Source organism: Drosophila arizonae, chromosome 4 (genome assembly GCF_054131065.1).
Source record: "Drosophila arizonae isolate 15081-1271.41 chromosome 4, UAZ_ARI_1.0, whole genome shotgun sequence".
Taxonomy (NCBI): domain Eukaryota; kingdom Metazoa; phylum Arthropoda; class Insecta; order Diptera; family Drosophilidae; genus Drosophila; species Drosophila arizonae.
In genome coordinates, this window is record NC_142924.1 from 8,734,383 (window position 1) to 8,752,179 (window position 17,797).

The following is a 17,797-nucleotide window of genomic DNA, read 5'->3' on the forward strand; positions in this document are numbered from 1 at the left end:
CAATGACCTTGAGGGGGTCGTGACCTGGTCAGTTTCCAGCTCTTATATCTACTGATATCGACACGCTCATACATACGCTCAAATATACATATAGAAAATATATTTTTTAAAAACATTTAAGTAAAAGAAAAATGGATTTAATTTTATAAAAATTATTTTCTCATTTATTTTTGTTTTATCGATATTCATTTTTTTTTAACTCTTTTGTTTTTATGTAAATGAAAATTATAACAATGATTTTAGCTGTTTGTTCGACTCATATTTTTGTAGTTGCTATTTTTAAAGTTCTAACTTAGTTTAATTTAAGCACAACAATTCTTAGTCTAAACTTTAACCGTTTCTGTACAAGCTAATTAATATTGATTTCTATGCCATATGGTTTAGCTATATATCTAACTATGTCTATATTTCCATATTACATTTAGTTTATAGACTATACATATAAATAATAATATTCGAGTTGTTCGGTTTGCTTCATTGTTGCCAGTTAATTATAAGATTAAGTTAAGTACAATTATTTTGAACGGAATGCGCATAACTAAACAAAAAAAAAATATCAATAATAAAAAAATAAATGTTGCTAAAGTACATAAATAAATAATGTTAATTAATTATTTGATTTAATTTGCACAGGTACAAATCGCAATGCTATTCAAGGCAGCTGGTTCTAATAATTTCTCATGGTTCTCTGTTCTCCTGAGGTAGGTAATTTGTAAGCTTGAATTTTTCATATTCATATATATGTATTTTATGCAAACTGCTATGGTATTTGTTTTCTTTTCTTTTCTATTTTGTTGTTGTTTATAAACTTGGCATCGGGCAATTGAAACAGTCTTGCTGCCTTTGTACATACATACATACATACATACAGCTGCTGTCTTATATATTATAAATAATTATATATAAATACGATTTTAATTTTTAGTTAATTACAAAAAAAAAAAAAAGAATTATATTATGTTTATGTATAGAAAACATAAAAAACAGTCTTGTGGTTGCATTTGTGTTAGTTTCTCGAATGAATAAATATGAATTACGTATACGCACAGTATTACATCTGTATGCGTATGTGTGCGTGCGTGTGAGTGTGTGTTTGCTTATATATTTATGTATATAAATAAATTCTGCTTAATAACTGGGTACTATGCGCATGTCTTTTGCTTGGTTCAGGAATTGGAATAGCTCCGATATATGCATATATACATATACAAATATATATATGTGGCTATACAGTCTATGGCTATATCTATATACAGGCCGACTATTTACAGGGTATCTATGCAGTAAAACCTAATGACGCTGCTCCTTCAGCTCACCTGCTGCGTGAGCAGATTCACCAGCTCCGTTCGTTCCATGTTGTTCAGCGTGTGCATATCGACGCCGAGTGCTGCGGCCACGGCTTCGATGTCCAGACCGAAGGAGGTGAGCAGTTCGAGGAAGCGCATCTCCTCGCCGGTCAGCGGATTCGTGAGCGTGGGGCACGAGTGGTTGCACTGCGGCCAGCTGCAACGCTCCAGCAGCCGCAGTCCACACTTCTCGGGCACGCGCGGCACACGCTGTCGCGGCTTCAGCTTGGTGGCGCTGTTGGAAGCTCGTCGCTTCTGCGGCTCGCTCGGCTGCTCCTGCTGCAGCTGCTGTTGCTGCTTGCGTCGTTGCTGGCGCTGCTGCTTGCGCTGCAGCTGCTGCTCAGCGGTCAGCTGTGGACGGCGACGCTGCTTGTTGTTGTTTTTATTGCTGCTGTTGCTGGCCGCTGCTTCGTTCTCGCGCTTGCGCTGCAGCTGCTGCTGGCGACGTCGCTGCTTACGTCGCTGTCGCTCTTGACGGCGACGCTTGCGCTCCTCGCGCTGCTCTTTGCTCAGGTGATTCCTTTTGCGCTGCGGCGCTGGCTGCGCCTGAGCCACATTGTTCAGCTTCTGTGCCCGCTGGCGATGGCGTTGATGTCTTTGGTTGTTCGCATTCGGATGTCGCTGCTGATGCTGCTGCTGCTGCAGCGCCGTTGTCGTAGCCTCCGTGCTGCGCTTCAGCTTGTCGTGTCGCTTGCGTCGCGGCCGCGTCGAGTGCTCCCAGCAGCGCAGCGCCGAGGGCAGCGAGATGTCGTCGATCTTGATGTTGACCCAGTCGCGCTTCAGCAGCACCGCATGGCCAATGCAGCTGGGCGCGAACACGGCGCTCACATTGTCCAGCGAGGAGCGCAGTGCGCCGCCCATCTCGTGTATGTAGTTCCATTGCTGGGGCGTGACGGGCGCGCCCACATTGTCGGCGCGCATTTGCGCCTCATCGAAGAGCCACTGGAACACAAAGAGTGGAGCTGCAACGAGATGGAAAAGGTTAGGGTTCGAGTCGAACGGGAGATTCCTTTGAGTAACTTACTTTTCAGTGTGGGATACAGGCGATAGCCGAAGTAGCAGCGCCAAGGTTCTGTGGGATGCGCCTTGGTGCAGTCCTCGGGCAACAAGCCCTGCCACAGCTTCCAGCCCAGACGTACTGCCTCGCTGGAGGCCACAGCCGATGGTGTATATGGCTCACGATCTAGAAACCAACCCGAATCGCTGACGCCTCGCACTGTCACCTGCAGCTTGCGCTCGTTGACCAGAAAGTCGCGCACGCGATCCAGGTTGAGCATGACGCCGAGTCCACCTGCAGAGGAGCCCACCAGCAGCAGCTCGCCGCCGGGCACACGGCCCAGACCCAAGGGTATCAGGTCGGCAATCACCTGGCGCAGTATCAGAGCGCCCATGAAGCGCCAGGTGTTATCGCGATCTCGTGTGTCCGGCTCGATGCGCGTGCCCGACCAGGAGTCGCTGCTGCAGTAGGGCACCAGCACATGGTTGGCATTGTGCCAGTAGGGGTTCTCCTCGGCATGCGGAGACAGAATGCCACCAGCTATAAAAGAAGGGGGTGCATTAGCATGGAGCACAGTTATTGCTTGTGGTTTCACTCACCATCTCTTGTCTCTGGCCACTGGGAGGAGGTCATCAGATGGCGTAGACGCAGCCAACGCGCACGGCACGAACGATTGTCGAAGCAGTGCCAGCCGCCCTCGAGAAACACGATCCATTTCTTGGAGTTGGGCTGCTTGCGCAGATAGAAGCCCGCGTGGGTGCCATCGTTGCAGGTGATGCTCGAGTTGGTTAACGAGGCACGCTTCAGCGACCGGCTGTGATCGATGCCAGCATCGCTGTGCGCCGACGCGGCGCCCGCTGGGTGCATGATCATGTAGTTGCGCTGTATCATGTTCAGCGAATTGCCATTGGCCTCCTCCTGCTCCAGTTCCAGTTCCAACGGAGCTTTGCGCACGCCAAATGTTTCAATGTTGTCGTTGTTGTTTTTGTTTGCATTGCTGCTGCTGCTGCCGCTGCTATTAATGCTGTTGCTGCTGGCGTGCGGCAATGCGCTGAGTGCAATCAGCGGCAGCAACAGCGACAGCTGACAGCACAGTTGCGTCGTCGTCGTCGTTGTCGACTGCAAGAGAAAGAATTTCTTGATTTAGAATAGCTGTAAAATACTCTCACGAGTAAATATTTAATATTCGAAAAGCAGTTAAAGCTTTCGCGCTGCAGCAGCTTTAACGCGCAAGCTTTAAAGTTGCACTCGGCACGCGTTCGGCTGCTCTCTCTTTACGCCGCTCTCCCGCTCTATATATATATATATATATATATATATATATCTCTCTCTCGCTTCGACTGTGCGTTTACTCAAAACTCATTCACAACTTTTTGTTGTTGTCGTCGTAATATCAGTTGTTCTCTGCCCTCGTGTATTGCTCTCTCGCTCTGTCATGCTGCGACCGCCTGTTGCTCTTGTGGTTTTCTGTTGATATTGTTGTTGTTGCCTTTGTATTTTGGCGGAAAAACTTGCTTTGATCAAAATGCGAGCAAGAAGCTTTGCGATAAGATCAAAGAAATTTTTGCCGCGTATTTCGTTACGTTTTTGTTGTTATTGTTTTACGTTGTGCACTGTTTGTTGTTGTTTGCCGTTCGCATTAGCACATGGTGAGAGAGACAGACAGACAGAGAGAGAGAGAGAGAGAATGAGAGCCATTGTGAGGGCCAAGTATTTAGTTAAACATGGGCTAGAGAGCTGCTCTGTTATTACACACATCAATTGTATATTAATCATACGCCTCGTGGGTCCACACACACACACGCACACATACAGCTGGATTTCACATTGTCATGGCCGCTGACGCGTGGTAATCAGCGTTGTCGACGTCTGTTTCTGTTTCAGTTTCAGCTTTGGTCTTGTTGTTGTTGCTGTTCTTGGCTTTGAACTTAAGGTCGGTTGTGCACATCAATCAAATGAGCAGCGGCGATTTGTGGTTTTCGTTGTTGTTGCTGTTGTTGTTTTGATTTTACGCTATTTTCCAGCAATTTGTAAATGATACAAAAACAACTAAACAACAACAAAACGCGTGCCGCCAACAACAGAAGAACAGCACCACAGTAACCACAACAACAACAACAACAACAAGTCAAAGGCAACGATTTTAGTGTCTCAGTGTGTCAGTCTGTCAATTGTGTCCGCCTGTCTGCGCCGCTGTCTCTGCATAAATAACCATTCAGAAATCGTAAAGAAATCTTCAATCAATGTTTATTTTGGCTTTGAAGTTGTGCCGCTGTCTCTGCCTCTAGCGACGACAATTTGCAGACAAAATGCAAATGACACGGACAATTTGAGAGGAGGCCTACAAAATCAGCCAGAACAATTATGGATACACAAACAGACACACACACACACACACACACACATAAAACTTGGTCTGTTGCTCAACAAGTTTAAGTAACGGTAGCGCATTAAGCTTTAAGCCGGTGGCTAAAGCTTTAAGCTGTCAGCCATCTAGCTTTAAGCCGCTGCTGCTGCTGCTGCTGCTGCTACTGATGCTGCTGCTGCTGCTGCTCTTGTTGCACACACAAATTGAGCGACTTTTCTTCAATCAGTTTTCAGTTTTGCTATCGCTGCCGTTTTGATTGCTGCCTGTCTGTTAGTGGAGACCTTCCCCCCATAGTGCTGCCACAACACAACTCAAGTAACCAAAAACGAAAAAAAAAAAAAATAAAACTCTCTGATGTTTGCCGCTTAACAAATTGACAAGAATTCTAACGCTACGAGAGCTGTTCAATGAGTTGTGAGAAATGTAAATAGAAGCAAAGAAACTGATATATATATACATATATATATTTATCGGGCCTATGGAATACAGACTTATATCTCTAGCAGCAAAGCCAATTTTACTAAAAATAAAAATAAATATATATAAAATAAATATAAAATGTCTTCTTCAATCGAGCTATTCCTTATTGTTTGAGCAACCCTCGTCTATTGACATGCTTGACAATTTATTTTTGGGGCTGCGCCTACGATCTTCTAATGTTAACCAAGACCCACAAAAATACAAAATAATATAACAAAAATTACGTGTGTGCGCGGATTTACGCTTGAGTAAACAAAACGCGTGCCCACATTGACAAACACACACACATACAGGCAGACGCACACACACACACATAGGCAGCCACAAGTGAAGATAGAGATACTTAGATTCGAGCGTACGTTGCACTTGTTGTTTACCTGTTAAGAGAAAAAACGGCAGCGCCGACAGCAATAGCAACAGCACCAGCAACAACAACAGCAACAAGAGCAACAACATCGGCAGCTGCTCTGTTGCCGCCGCCGCCGTCGTCGTCGTCGTCGTCGTCGTCGGCTCCGCCAAAGGAAAAAAATGTTCACAAGCGCCGCTTAATTACCCTATATAGCGTCTTAAGTTGCGCTATTAATTGCGGGCACTGCTTATTAATATTTTGCTTTTGGCTTGTAGTAACTCCTCTCTCTCTCCCTCTCTCCCTCTGTCTTTCTCTGTCGTTGCTTCTCTCTCGTTCTCGCTCGCTCTTGGCCGATCTTTCTTTTCAGTCGGGCTAGTGTACCGATTTCTTGCGGCCAGCAATGCCGACAAAGGCGCCCGACCCACCCCAAGCTCCGTTCGCCCCGCTGCCCGGTGCCGGGCAGAGTTTAGGCAGCTGCTCTGTCTGGGGGCTGGCTGGCAGCCAACTACTTGTCGCGACGATTAAATTGTCAGTTTTTATTAATTGCTGCAAATAGTCAAGTCGCTCTCCCTCTCTCTACGCTGCCCTCTCTCTCTCTCTCCTTCTCTCTTTTAGTGATTGGCGCTGGCGCTAAGCGCTTAGTTGTTGCTATTTATATATGTGTTTCTTTTTTACTTTTTTAATAAATTAAGCATACGCCCTGTAGTGACTTGAATTAATTTGATACGATTGTGTATGGTGTGTGTGTGTGTGTGTGCCTGTGTGTGTTAATTGTAATGCAATTAGGCTTTTACAGGTTAGACTACTATTAAATGGCTGCCTAAGTGAATTAGTCTATTAAAAAATTTGCAAATCTCTTTACAAATTGCCAACACGATTTATGGCTCATAATTATTTATAATCTTTGGACAGGCCGATTGAAGACAGTAGCAAAAATCAATATATTTTGGAAGTCACTTATGATAATAATACTTAAGATAATAAAACTGCAATTTTTCGACAGATATATTGATGATTGCAGTAAAAAGCGATACGTGTAAATTTCCTTAATCAAGTGGAATTTATTTTTATGGGAATTCATGTTTAATGTATTATCTATAGCTCTAATCGATCTATATGTTATTGTTATTAATTGGTGAAACATCATTAACAAGTGTTTTGCATATATTTTTAAGCTACGTTGACTTTTTCCGTTCGCTTGCAAGCCTCTCAACACACAAATACACACAGGCACACACACACTTATATTTCTTCGCACACATACTCGTACTCAAATATGCAACATAATCAATAACGACCTTGTCAAATCAAAGGAGCCGAGCGACTGCAATGACTGCGCTTGGCTAAAGCGGAGAGCTGAGGGTGTGTGGGGCAAGTGGTGTAGTGAGCTGCGGCTTGTTGTGGTTTTTGCTTTATATATAAATATGTTTTGCCTGCTTTTGGTTCTGTTGGGGCCACCCCACCTTGCATCAACTTATTAGTCGCAGCACTTGCTGCTACAGCAGCAACAACTCGCTCTCTCTCCTTCGCTCTGCCTGTCTGTTTATCTTTGTCGCACGCGGCTTATCGCATACGCTTAAGCAAATAGCGGGCCAGGCATAAATAAACTTCCGTTGCCATTGTTTTTGTTGTTGTTTATTGTTAGTCCCATTGTTGTTGCCAGTTTGTTTGATTTTCGTGCGGCGGCGGTGAAGACAAAATATGGAAAACGCGCGCAAATGCAAAAACCAAAGCGAAGCAACCGTTAAAGTTAAACGGAAGCAGCGCGGGCAGATCTTTAGATCCACTTGGAATATTGGCTAGAGGTACCAAAGGATGCCATTAATCATAGGGAATTTAATCTGTTGAGATTGAAGATGCCTAAGTTCTATATTTATTTTATTTTATATTTTTATGATATGAAAATCCTAGATAATTATGTCAAATTCCTTACATACATAAATCCAAAACAATCGTTTTTTTAAGTCTACCTTCCATTTATCATAATTTACATTTTCTCCAGAATCCAGAATTGACCTTAATATTTTTGTTGCACTTAGAGCTTGCCACTTTAGCGTACGGCTAGGCAACATAATTGCAACTGCAATGGTCAACAGCCAAGAGACGGGTCCGCTAGCCTGTCTGCCCTTGCCTGTCGGGCTCTGCTCCTAAAGCAGAGCCAACAGCTGCCTGATGCGAGGCATTCATAAAATACACCTGTTTGCAGCAATTTAATACTTTTTATGGCATGGAAATAACGCAACGGCTGCTGAGGCGGCGGCAACTGCAATGCCACGCAGGTAATTCGGAAGCAGCCTCAAATGAAGCCGCAAGCAGCGACAGCAGCAGCAACAACAACAAAAGGCCGAAGCCGCGGCCTAAAACATGTAGCCAAGTGCCAGGCATCGTTATTAGACCGGCCACAGCTCTCACTGTATGTGTGTGTGTGTGTGTGTGTGACTGTATCTTTGTATCTGTGGGATGTGCGCACGTCTGCCGAGCGGCTACGCTGATCGCTTTTTACTCTGAGCGCGCTAAACCCGTGCCGTTTTCAGCTTTGTACTTTGCCGCCCCGATGGCCCGATGGCCAATGCCGCTTTGCGGCATGCTGCAAAGCAGATCTCGCAGCCAGGCAGCCAGGCAGCCAGCCAGTCAGCCAGCCAGCCGGCCAACCAGTTCGGCCCAAGCGCACGAACGTACGAGCGTACCCAAAGGCAGTCGTCGCACTCATTGATCTTAACTTTGAAAACAGTAGCCAACTACTCTATACGCTATATGGCATGGAGGCTATACGAACTGGGACTCTTCAAGCTGTGGAGCTCTGGAGCTATGGATGTGGATGTGGTTGTGGCTTCAAGCGAAGTGGAGCGCACGAAAGCGGCCTGCACTTTGTTGTTGTTGTTGTTGTTGTTGCTGATGAGGGTTTTTGGTTGGCTATACTTAAAGAAAAAAGGTTCTTCGCTGCGTTCTGTCGGCCTTTTGGCTTTTGTTTTGTTTGAGTTTTATTTATTTTTATATATGTAGGTATGTTTTTTTTTGTTGGTAACTTTTTGTTGTTGTTGGCCCCTTTGCGCACGCAGGCAAATTTAAGCTGATTTTTATGCCCTTGCAAAGGATTTTCAAATTGATTTCGATTTCTGCGATATGCTAATGTCGTAAATAAAGCTGTAGATGTTGCTGCTGTTATTGTTGTTGTTGCTGCTGTAGTTTTTCGGTCAACTCGATTGGGCGGCTTAAGTCGGAAGCTATTAATTTTAATTGACGTGCTACTGTTTTTTCGTGTTGTTTTTGGCCTGTTTTTTTTTCTTCTCCAACTTCAGCGGCAACTTTTGATATTTGCGGCCCTCTTTAATAAGTTGCTGTTGTTGTTGTAGCTGCGGCTACTGTATGGCTTAGCCAATAAATTCAGTGGTTAAACTCACCTGTTTGTGTGTGTGATTGTTGTTGTATTTAATCCATTTATTTGTAGCGGCTGGCATATTTTGTATCTGAACAGCTGCCATGGCTCACATATGTATATATATGTGTATATATATATATATGTATATATATATATATATATATATATATATATATATTGAATCGCAGCGAGCACTGGGCTGCTCTGCTCTCTTCAGTTATCGAGTTGTTAAGCACTGTTGGCTATCAATGCACAATTTCGAAGCACTGCATGTTTATTGCTGCACATTCTGCAAATATTTAACCATGTTTTGCCATGCACACTTGGCAAACACTTTCATTCTATCGGCTTGATATATTTTTTTGTGATTTGTGATTATTTTGATTATTTCATGAATATTGATCTGCGAACACTTTGAACGCCCGTTACACGACTGCGTGAGAGAGTTGAGACTGAGACTGAGACTGAGACTGGGAAGACACTTGTTGGTACGTCCGCACACGTCGAATGCTCGAAACGGAATGAAATTTTTACCTTGCCTTGTGTCGCTCTTTGGCAGCATTGCCGCCGACGCTGACGCTGACGCCGACATCGACATCGACGTCAGCGTCAGCGTCACTGCTGGCTGCGGCTCACGTGCGCCGTACGTACGCCGCTCTCTTGCGCTCTATCTGTTCAGTTCGCTCGCTCGCTCTCGCACTCCAACCACTTGGCGTGCTCGGCGTGGTCTTCGTTTTTGTTTAGAATACGCAAAATAATAACAAAACTAATAATAAACTGCAAGGCAATGCAATTTGAAAGAATTATGCGCTCTCATTCTCTCTCACTCTCTGACTCGCTCTCAGTCCGCGTTGCGTCGGCGTCTGCGTCGGCGTCGGTGTCGATGTGGGTTCCTTTTTTTTTAAAGTTTTTTAATAATCGTCTTACGCTTTTATCAGCGCCTTTGATCTGCTTAATCGAAAGCCGAAATGGCTTCTGGTTTTCGTTTCGGTTTCATTTTTTTCGGATTTCGGATTTCGGTTTGCTTTTGGTTTAATGTTGTTGTTTAATTCGCCATCTTTTGCGCTGGGCGAGTTCGTTGCCTAAGTCTTTTGTTTTATTGCTGCTCGTTTTTTTGTCGCACATTTTAATGGCATATTTAATGCTAATTTAGTGTAATTGCAAATTTTGAATGCAGTTGCGTTTTATGCTGCGCTCAGAAGCACCCGCGACGACAGCTTCAATAATTCGCTCATCACCATATATATATATATACATACATATAGAGGCATATATGTATATAAGTATTTTTATGTTTTTAATGCGGCGCATTTTTGTGTTTTATGATCGCGCGGCATTTCTTGGAAAGAGCCCAAGCCGCCGTGGCCCTGGGATATATATTTTGGAATATGTGGGACGGCGGCTTAAACACATAAAATCTCAATAAAGTAGTCAGTTGCGACTTTATCTAATTGTAAATCTACAAAAAATACGTTTAATTCCCATACGAAATTGCTGCCGAAATGCGAGAGAAATCATCTCGCATATATATATATATGTGTGCGTCTCTTCTCTTGGTCAACAGGGACTCCATCCATATGGCCCTTTGCCACGCATTTCCATTTCCATTTCTATACGAAATTCAATTAATGACCGATCATTAAATACAAAAATATCTGTGGCTTTGATATGCCGTTGCCGAAATATTTCAATCTTTTACGATCTTTCAACGCCGCATACTTGTTTTTAACGGCCTCCATGAGCGCATTTGGTAGCCATAAAATTGTATTTTGCAAATGTTTTTATTTCGCGTCAGCTTCTTCTTTACTATCACGGACTAAATTAATTTTATTTTCCCCCGTCGATCGTTTGTTAAATAGTGAAATTTCTAGGCCTATGGAGCAACGAAAATACAAATACATAAAACAAAAAAAAAACTTGTCGGCGACTTGAAAGTGAGAATTGGAAAGGCGCTGCAATAATTTTGCATTAAGTACGAAACCGCGTAGGCAATTATTATGCGGCGACATCTCTGGAGATTATTGGATGCTCGCATTGCTCATACGCACCGTGTGGCACTTGCTGTGGCTGCGGTTGCTACTGCAGCATTGGGGGCAATTAAAACGCCGCCGAACAGCACGCGATGAATGCCCATAAACATTTAACGCGCAATCAGCAGGGAGCACGGCACTGGGCAGAGCAGGAGCAAGAGACGGAGATCGAGATTGAGGCTGGACGGTGGGGGCCTGACCATGGGCATGGGCTGTAACTCTTTTGCAACAATTACAAGACTCGCACACGACTTGCACACAATTTGAAAGCCGAGCATAATGATGTCTTCGGCTCGAGAGGATGATCATGATGAAGACGAGTGCTACTTTTGCCCGACGGCCGTAGCAGCAGCGGTGGCAGCAGGAGAAACAGATGATCGTTGCCGTTGCGTTGCGTTACGTTGCGTTGCGTTGGCCCCTCGCTGACGCGGGACATGGACATTCATTTCGCTTAAGCGCACTAACCGGTCGGTGTCTTTGATCCTGGCATTCTATTGTTCCGTTTCAAAGGCCACTATTATGCTTTGATCTTGGCCGCATCAAAGTGTTGCCGCCACCTTTCATCTTTTGCCGCACTGCCCAGCGACGCCAGCAGCAGCAGCCGCAGCAGCAGCAGCAGCAGCAGCTGATGACGATCATGGTGATCATGCTGATGCTCATGATGTTGTTGAAGAAGCAGCCACTGCGTAGTTAAAGCTGCTGCTGCTGCTGCCGTTGCTGCCACTGAGCCATATAATTTCGCATGCTAGGCCAGAACACCTGGAGCCGCGTAGTTGATGACGCTGCCGCTGCTGCTGCCGCCGCTGCTGCTGCGGCTGCTACCATCATAACTTTCGGCATAATCTTTAAAGTCCCAGTTGCCGCAGTCGCAGCGCTTGACATCAATCGTGCAACACGAAGGAATCTCAGCTTCAATTTATCTCTCGCTCCCTCTCTCTTTCTCTCTCTGTCTCTCTGTTTTTTCTGCCTCTCTTTCTATTTGGTCTTCTATCTCAGGCTCTAACCTTTCAACAGATGTGCCCAGTTCGCGCTCGATAAGCAATTAAAATTTCAGCCAAGACGCACAACTTTATTAACGGATCATACAGCTCGGCCTCGACTGAGCTACGGTAACTGCCTTTGATCCTGTTGACTGTTGCAGCTGTCGATTTGCAAACTGCAACATTGTGTGGGAAAAGCAACAGGTGCTGCCAACCAGCCAGTCAGCTCTTCATCTTACGCTCTCATTTAAGCAGATTATCATCATAATTGCAACTATTTCGCATAAGTTTGAAGTTCTGTCACATGAAATTGAGCATAAACAAGTTTGTTTATTTGCAGAGAAGTAGAAAAACTAGCTGAGTTAATTTAACAATAATAGTAAATGGATTTGTTGAAAATTGAGATTTTAATTTCTTAATTGTTAATCATAGAACAGTCAGGGGGAATTGGAAAGGATTCAAGTAATTTGTTTTTAATAATTGACAAAGACATAAACTTTATTATGTTGCTATAATTGCAGAGCATTCGATGTCCATCAGTGATATTTGAGAGTTTATTCAGGCATCTATGCTAAATTCACATTTGCTAGAGATTTGCAAACTAATGACATTTTAATCCACGGCAAATTAACAAACTTCTCTATGAGAAATAACGGCAAACACTGCAGACTCTGAAGTGTTGGTAGGAGCTGAGCCACTCTTGGGCACTTTGGGCATCTTTGGGAGTTGAGTTTAAGTTGACTTTGCTCTCCGTCGCAGCGTCTCTTTTGCAGTCTCTGTTCGTTTGTATCTCTTGTGTATGGTCTCCACGCTCCACGCTCCACGCTTGCTGCGGCTCACTTGGCGGCAAATTGCTGTTGCATGCCCGAAGACGACGACGACTACGACGACGACGACGACGTCGCTGGCGTCGGCAAAACAACAAAGCGGAATCTCTGCATTGGGCACACGCCATTCCCAACATCAAAGCGTGCCGACCGAGGCACAGATTTCTGAGGCTGCCGCCACCGTTGGGGCAGCAGCACTAACACTAACAACAACAACAACTGTTGCTGCTGCTCATTTGTGTTTTGAGGCGCATTGTGCGACGCGCGTGTTAAGTGGACTGTGAATATGAAAGGAAAGTTCGAAAAAAAAAAAAAAACAACTTTTGCCGCCAAATAAATGCAGACGAGCAGACAAGGCAGCTCCTGCAGCCTTCTACTTACTGTCCAGTCTGTCTGTGTGTCTGTCTGTGTGTGTGTGTAGACCTCCTCTCTCGTCGTTGCGTCTCTGGGTTCTTAATCAAGAAACGCATCGGCGGCGTATCACAGTAGCACTTTAAACGTAAATTGCTTTTAACATGGTTATTACAATCTTAACGTTTGTCTGGCCACGAAGCACTTCAGGCAGCAGCAACCTGTTGTCGATGCTTGTTATTGTTGTTGTTGTTGCCGCTGCTGTTGCTGCTGCTGCTGCTGCTGCAGTTGTTGCTGTTGTTGTTGCTGTTTGCAGTTGCTCCGACAACAGCAATAGAAGTCAATGCTGGCCAGATCTGTGGGTTTCGTTTGTGCCCGTTAGTTTGGCTGCTCGGTTGCCCACTCGCCAGCCGCTTCGATCATCATCGGTCTTTGTCTGGGGTTTGGGGTCTGGGTCTGCGTTTCATTTGGTAGATTGTTGTAATTATGATTGCGCGATTATGATTGGATTAGTTGTTGTCGGTAGCTTTTTGCTTTAAGTTCGCCTTAATCGAAATTGTTTTGTGGCGGAAATGAGGCAAATGCCAGTCCAGCTGCTAATTAGTTAACGCTCCGGCCAGTCGGCCAGAACAGCAGCAGCAGATCAAAAGGGCAGGCCGCAGGATTAAGTTAGCGAGTCTTTTGTTGGCAACAGCTGCTGCCTGTTGCCTGTTGGCTGTTGCCTGTGTGGCGATAATCTTGCATTTAAATATTTCGCAGGAAAACACGCAAATCCGCTGACTTGTCACACCTTGTGGCCAGGTAAGTTCCCACAGCAACTGCAACTGCAACTGAAACTGAAACTGCGGCCTTGTCTGCATGTATATGCATCTGTGTGTGTGTGTGTGTCAGGTGATCAAAGTGTGTGCCGCTGATTAAAAAGGGGGAATTTGTCGCCCTTTTGTTGCCCTGTTAACATCAAATGTACAAATTGGGTATGTGCAGCTCAAAGACGGACAAAGAGAATCCTGATCTGAGATGCTGTGAGAAAAACTCATATATATACACATTATATATCTATATATATTAGAATTATATTCAATAATTTGCCTTAATCTGTCTTAGCTCCCCTCCTTTGCTCTTTCATTTCCAGGGTATCTGCGTGTGTGGCATTGCCTGGCTGAGCACTTTAGCTTCGCAGCGTAAGTATTTAATTTCAGGTAAATTTGTAAGATAAATAATTGTCGCTTACCTGACGCGCCGCGCTTCAAAGAACTTCATTGTGTTTTGCATATGCAGCGCAGCCAGCATTGTGTGCATGTGTGCATGTGTGTATGTGTGTATGTATGTGTGTGTGTGTGAGCTCGGGAACTTTGGCCAAAAGGACCTTCAAAAGGACCGACTTTGTCAATGTGTGCGTGCGTAGATTATGGACAACTGCAACGGCGACAACGAGCGGCATTGTTGCCCTCACTGGGCCTTTTGTAATGCCTCATGCTGGGAGCGGATCACAACAGCGGGACATGGACGATCAATAACGCTCAGCCGCACACTTTTGAAGTCGCCTGTGATCGTCGCCTGGGCTTGTGCTGCATCAAATTTAGGTGGAACTGGTAACTGTATGTATGTGTGCGTGTGTGTGTGTGCCATGCTGTCAAAACACTCAGAATGCGCCACACACGGCGTACATCAGAGCTCTTATATATATATTTCTTATAATATATTTCGGAGCAGATTGAAACTTCGCTCGTCTCATGATGACGAATCGGAAATGGTCTCCGATGCGGCACCAGCATTGATAATCAATAAGCCGAGCCGAAGACCTCTTACACGAGCCGAAGACAGAGACGACGATGCAGACACAGACGGAGACACAGACACGGACACAGTCAAAGATGCAGACGATGCTGGAGACGGGTCTCCCACTGAGCGCTCATCAAATTGTGCCAAGATTTACGAGCCTCTTGATTGAGTTTTCTTATGCTTTGAATACGGCAAACATCAGACAGGACCACCGTACGAAACTTGGCAGCGCAGCGGGCCAGAGCTGCCAAAGATGCGACATGGTAGATGTGAGATTTCGGTTAACATTGTCTCAGCGCTGTGTAGCAGCAGCAGCAGCAGCAGCAGCAGCAGCAGCAGCAGTCACAGCCTTGGCCATGGCCACGTCCGCTCTTCCTTATAGAATGACAAATTGTGCTGATATCGCAACATGTTGATTGAGTGCTGCAACATTGCCGCAGCCTCTGCAGAACGGTGCAGTTCACAGACTTTTTGCTGCCGAAAATATTGAAATTATTGATTATGATTTCACTATGGAAAAGGAGTCGTGGCATAACAATAAACAATTATCGATATGAAACGGTAAGCCTGAGAATTATTATTAGTATACTTATTGAGTTTGAAAATAACTTCCACATGCATATCTTTAGTATGCTAAGGGATTTAGAATGAGACAAAAGCAGCTACGCTAACGTCCGCTGCAGCAGCGAAGTAGAAGCAGAGGCTAGAACGACTCAAATGGCGCTTAAGAAAAATATAATTCAAGATACCATATTAGATTGTAAGGGATTATATACAGTTAAATACATCGGAAGCAGGACTTGCATAAAAATATGAATTTATATATCAGCTTTATTTTACTGAATCTGATACATCTTAAAAGTATAATAATCCGACCCCATATAAAACATCTTTTACAAACAATTCTTAAAGTGTTAATGAAACGAATGAGCAAATTGTTTATTTAACCGATATATCGACATTGGAAATGTAAGCTCATTGTGAACTTGACAATTTGTGTTTATTTGATCGATCGGAAGTCATTTACTATATCCGCCGCACGTAAACAGAAACCAACTGCGCTCACCTTAGAGAACAGCTGTTGATCCAAGCTGCTCGGCTAGCAATCATTTTGCCATATAAGTTGATGGGGTTATCAAGTCATATCATTCGCTTTTGACAATGCGGTCGACTATTGTTCCACTTTTTGGATTATTCTGCTGCTGCTTGCTGGTTCAGTTTGTTAGCAGCGATTATGAATATCATTATCCGGATTACAGCTACGACGATACTACTAGAAGAGCTGCAACAACTACCAGGAGCACCGGCACCACTGCTAGAATCACCGGCACCACTGCTAGCATCATCAGCACCGCTAGACCCAGCCTCAGCCCCAGTCCCAGCCCCAGCCTCAGCCCAAGCCCTAGCCTCAACTTCAACCTCAGCCCCATCAGATTGTCGAATGCACGTAGACGGCGCTTACAGCAGCTTAGGCGGCTGCGTATCAGACTGGAGCGGCGACTTCGACGTCAGCTGCGTCAACTACGCCTACAGCGACTACGGCGTCAACACGATGAAGAATCGTCAACAAGGAGGAAGACTGTGTAAAACAAAATTAAGCAATAAGTGATATATAAACATATATATGTATTCGAGAACTTTATATATAAAATTATGAATTTACACAAAATTTGTACAAGAATATCAAATTGCAACAAGTTGAATGATTTGTAACTGTTGTTTAAAGCGCACACCTTTTATGGTAGGGCTACAATGTATTTGGTTGAGGTAGGTCTTCCCTTTGTTCGCCTGAGCATCGCATGCACGCATAAGTATAGTCTTTCTGCAACCGATTATTGCCTCGGCCGGCATATGATATAGGGGCAAGCTTTTAGCCAGGTTGCATTGTTGTTTATGGGATGACAAATTGCGCTGATATCGCAACATGTTGATTGAACGCACACGCGGCAACATTGTAAACAGGCATAGGCCATGTAGAGGGGCGGCAGAGCGACAGGGGGCGGGGTGGGGCGGGGCGGCTCCCTTGGAGTGTATGTAGCCATGCCCCTGGCCCATTCCCGTGCTGTGCGCGTGCTCAGCCGCTTTGGGGCTTGAGGCTGGAGCTTGGCTCGGGATTCGAGAGCCGCAACGGGCGCGTTTTATTTTCTTTTTGTATTTTTTTTTTTACACAATGCAGCGCAGCGGCCGCATGAAAACCCAAAGAAATAAAGAAATAAATAAAACAGGCAACAGCATAAAAAAGAATAAAAAACACAAAAACACAAAGAAGACTCGAGATGCCGACAAAGTAATAAACCAATTAGGACATCAAAGTGTTCAACCGACAGCGGCAGCAGCAGCGACTGAGACAGCGGCAGCGACAGAGGTGCCAGCAGCGGCAGCGAAGGCAACAGATCCACATTCACAGAGATCACAGAGATTTGCGCTGATCCGACGTTGATTCTAAGCTACAAAACGCAACCTACATATGTCGCCAGCTCCCCTTTTGGACGGACCTCCATGTCCAAGCTCTCGTTGGGCAGCTCTTACACGCTTTTTACCAACCTCAGTTGTTGTTGCTGTTGTCGTTGTTATTGCTAAGGGCATGCGGAAGTGAGCGAGTGGTTAAAGGATTAACCGAAAGTGGAGGGCTTGATGGATATTGTGACATGACATTAGGTCTAGATTAGCTATTTAATAGCTAGGGAGTATGAAAAGAAACCGAAATCTTAGCATAGTATGTATGAGACTTTTAAATCAACTAATTTTTGAGTTTGTTTCGGAAAGAGTTCGCTGAATTGCCAGAGTGGGAATAGTTTCGTATATAATTATTTAGCTGCCTAATGGATCCATGAATGGGGCTAGTTTTTGCTCCGGTTTGTTCCAGTTGGGGCTTCCCTTTATAGAAACTTTCCGTAATGCCAAAATA

General features: G+C 44.7%; 1 protein-coding gene and 1 long non-coding RNA gene across 3 annotated transcripts; one reads left to right on the top strand and one right to left on the bottom strand.

Annotated features, from left to right (window-relative positions):
* Positions 1–162: 162 nt before the first annotated feature.
* On the bottom strand, positions 163–10,125 carry Notum (palmitoleoyl-protein carboxylesterase notum). The gene is made up of 4 exons (XM_018007285.2): positions 8,942–10,125; positions 2,943–3,462; positions 2,371–2,883; positions 163–2,308 (listed from the first exon to the last, which is right to left on the bottom strand). Exons 1-4 carry the CDS (start codon positions 9,020–9,022, stop codon positions 1,308–1,310), a joined length of 2,115 nt encoding a protein of 704 aa, XP_017862774.1. The 5' UTR covers positions 9,023–10,125; the 3' UTR covers positions 163–1,307.
* A 1,668-nt stretch (positions 10,126–11,793) lies between these two features.
* LOC149269078 (uncharacterized) lies at positions 11,794–15,706 on the top strand. 2 transcript variants are annotated; one of them, XR_016269711.1, is made up of 3 exons: positions 11,794–13,908; positions 14,240–14,288; positions 14,386–15,706. It is a non-coding gene; the product is annotated as an uncharacterized LOC149269078 (long non-coding RNA). The 2 variants fall into 2 exon arrangements; XR_016269710.1 differs by having other exon boundaries at positions 14,240–15,706.
* Positions 15,707–17,797: the final 2,091 nt, after the last annotated feature.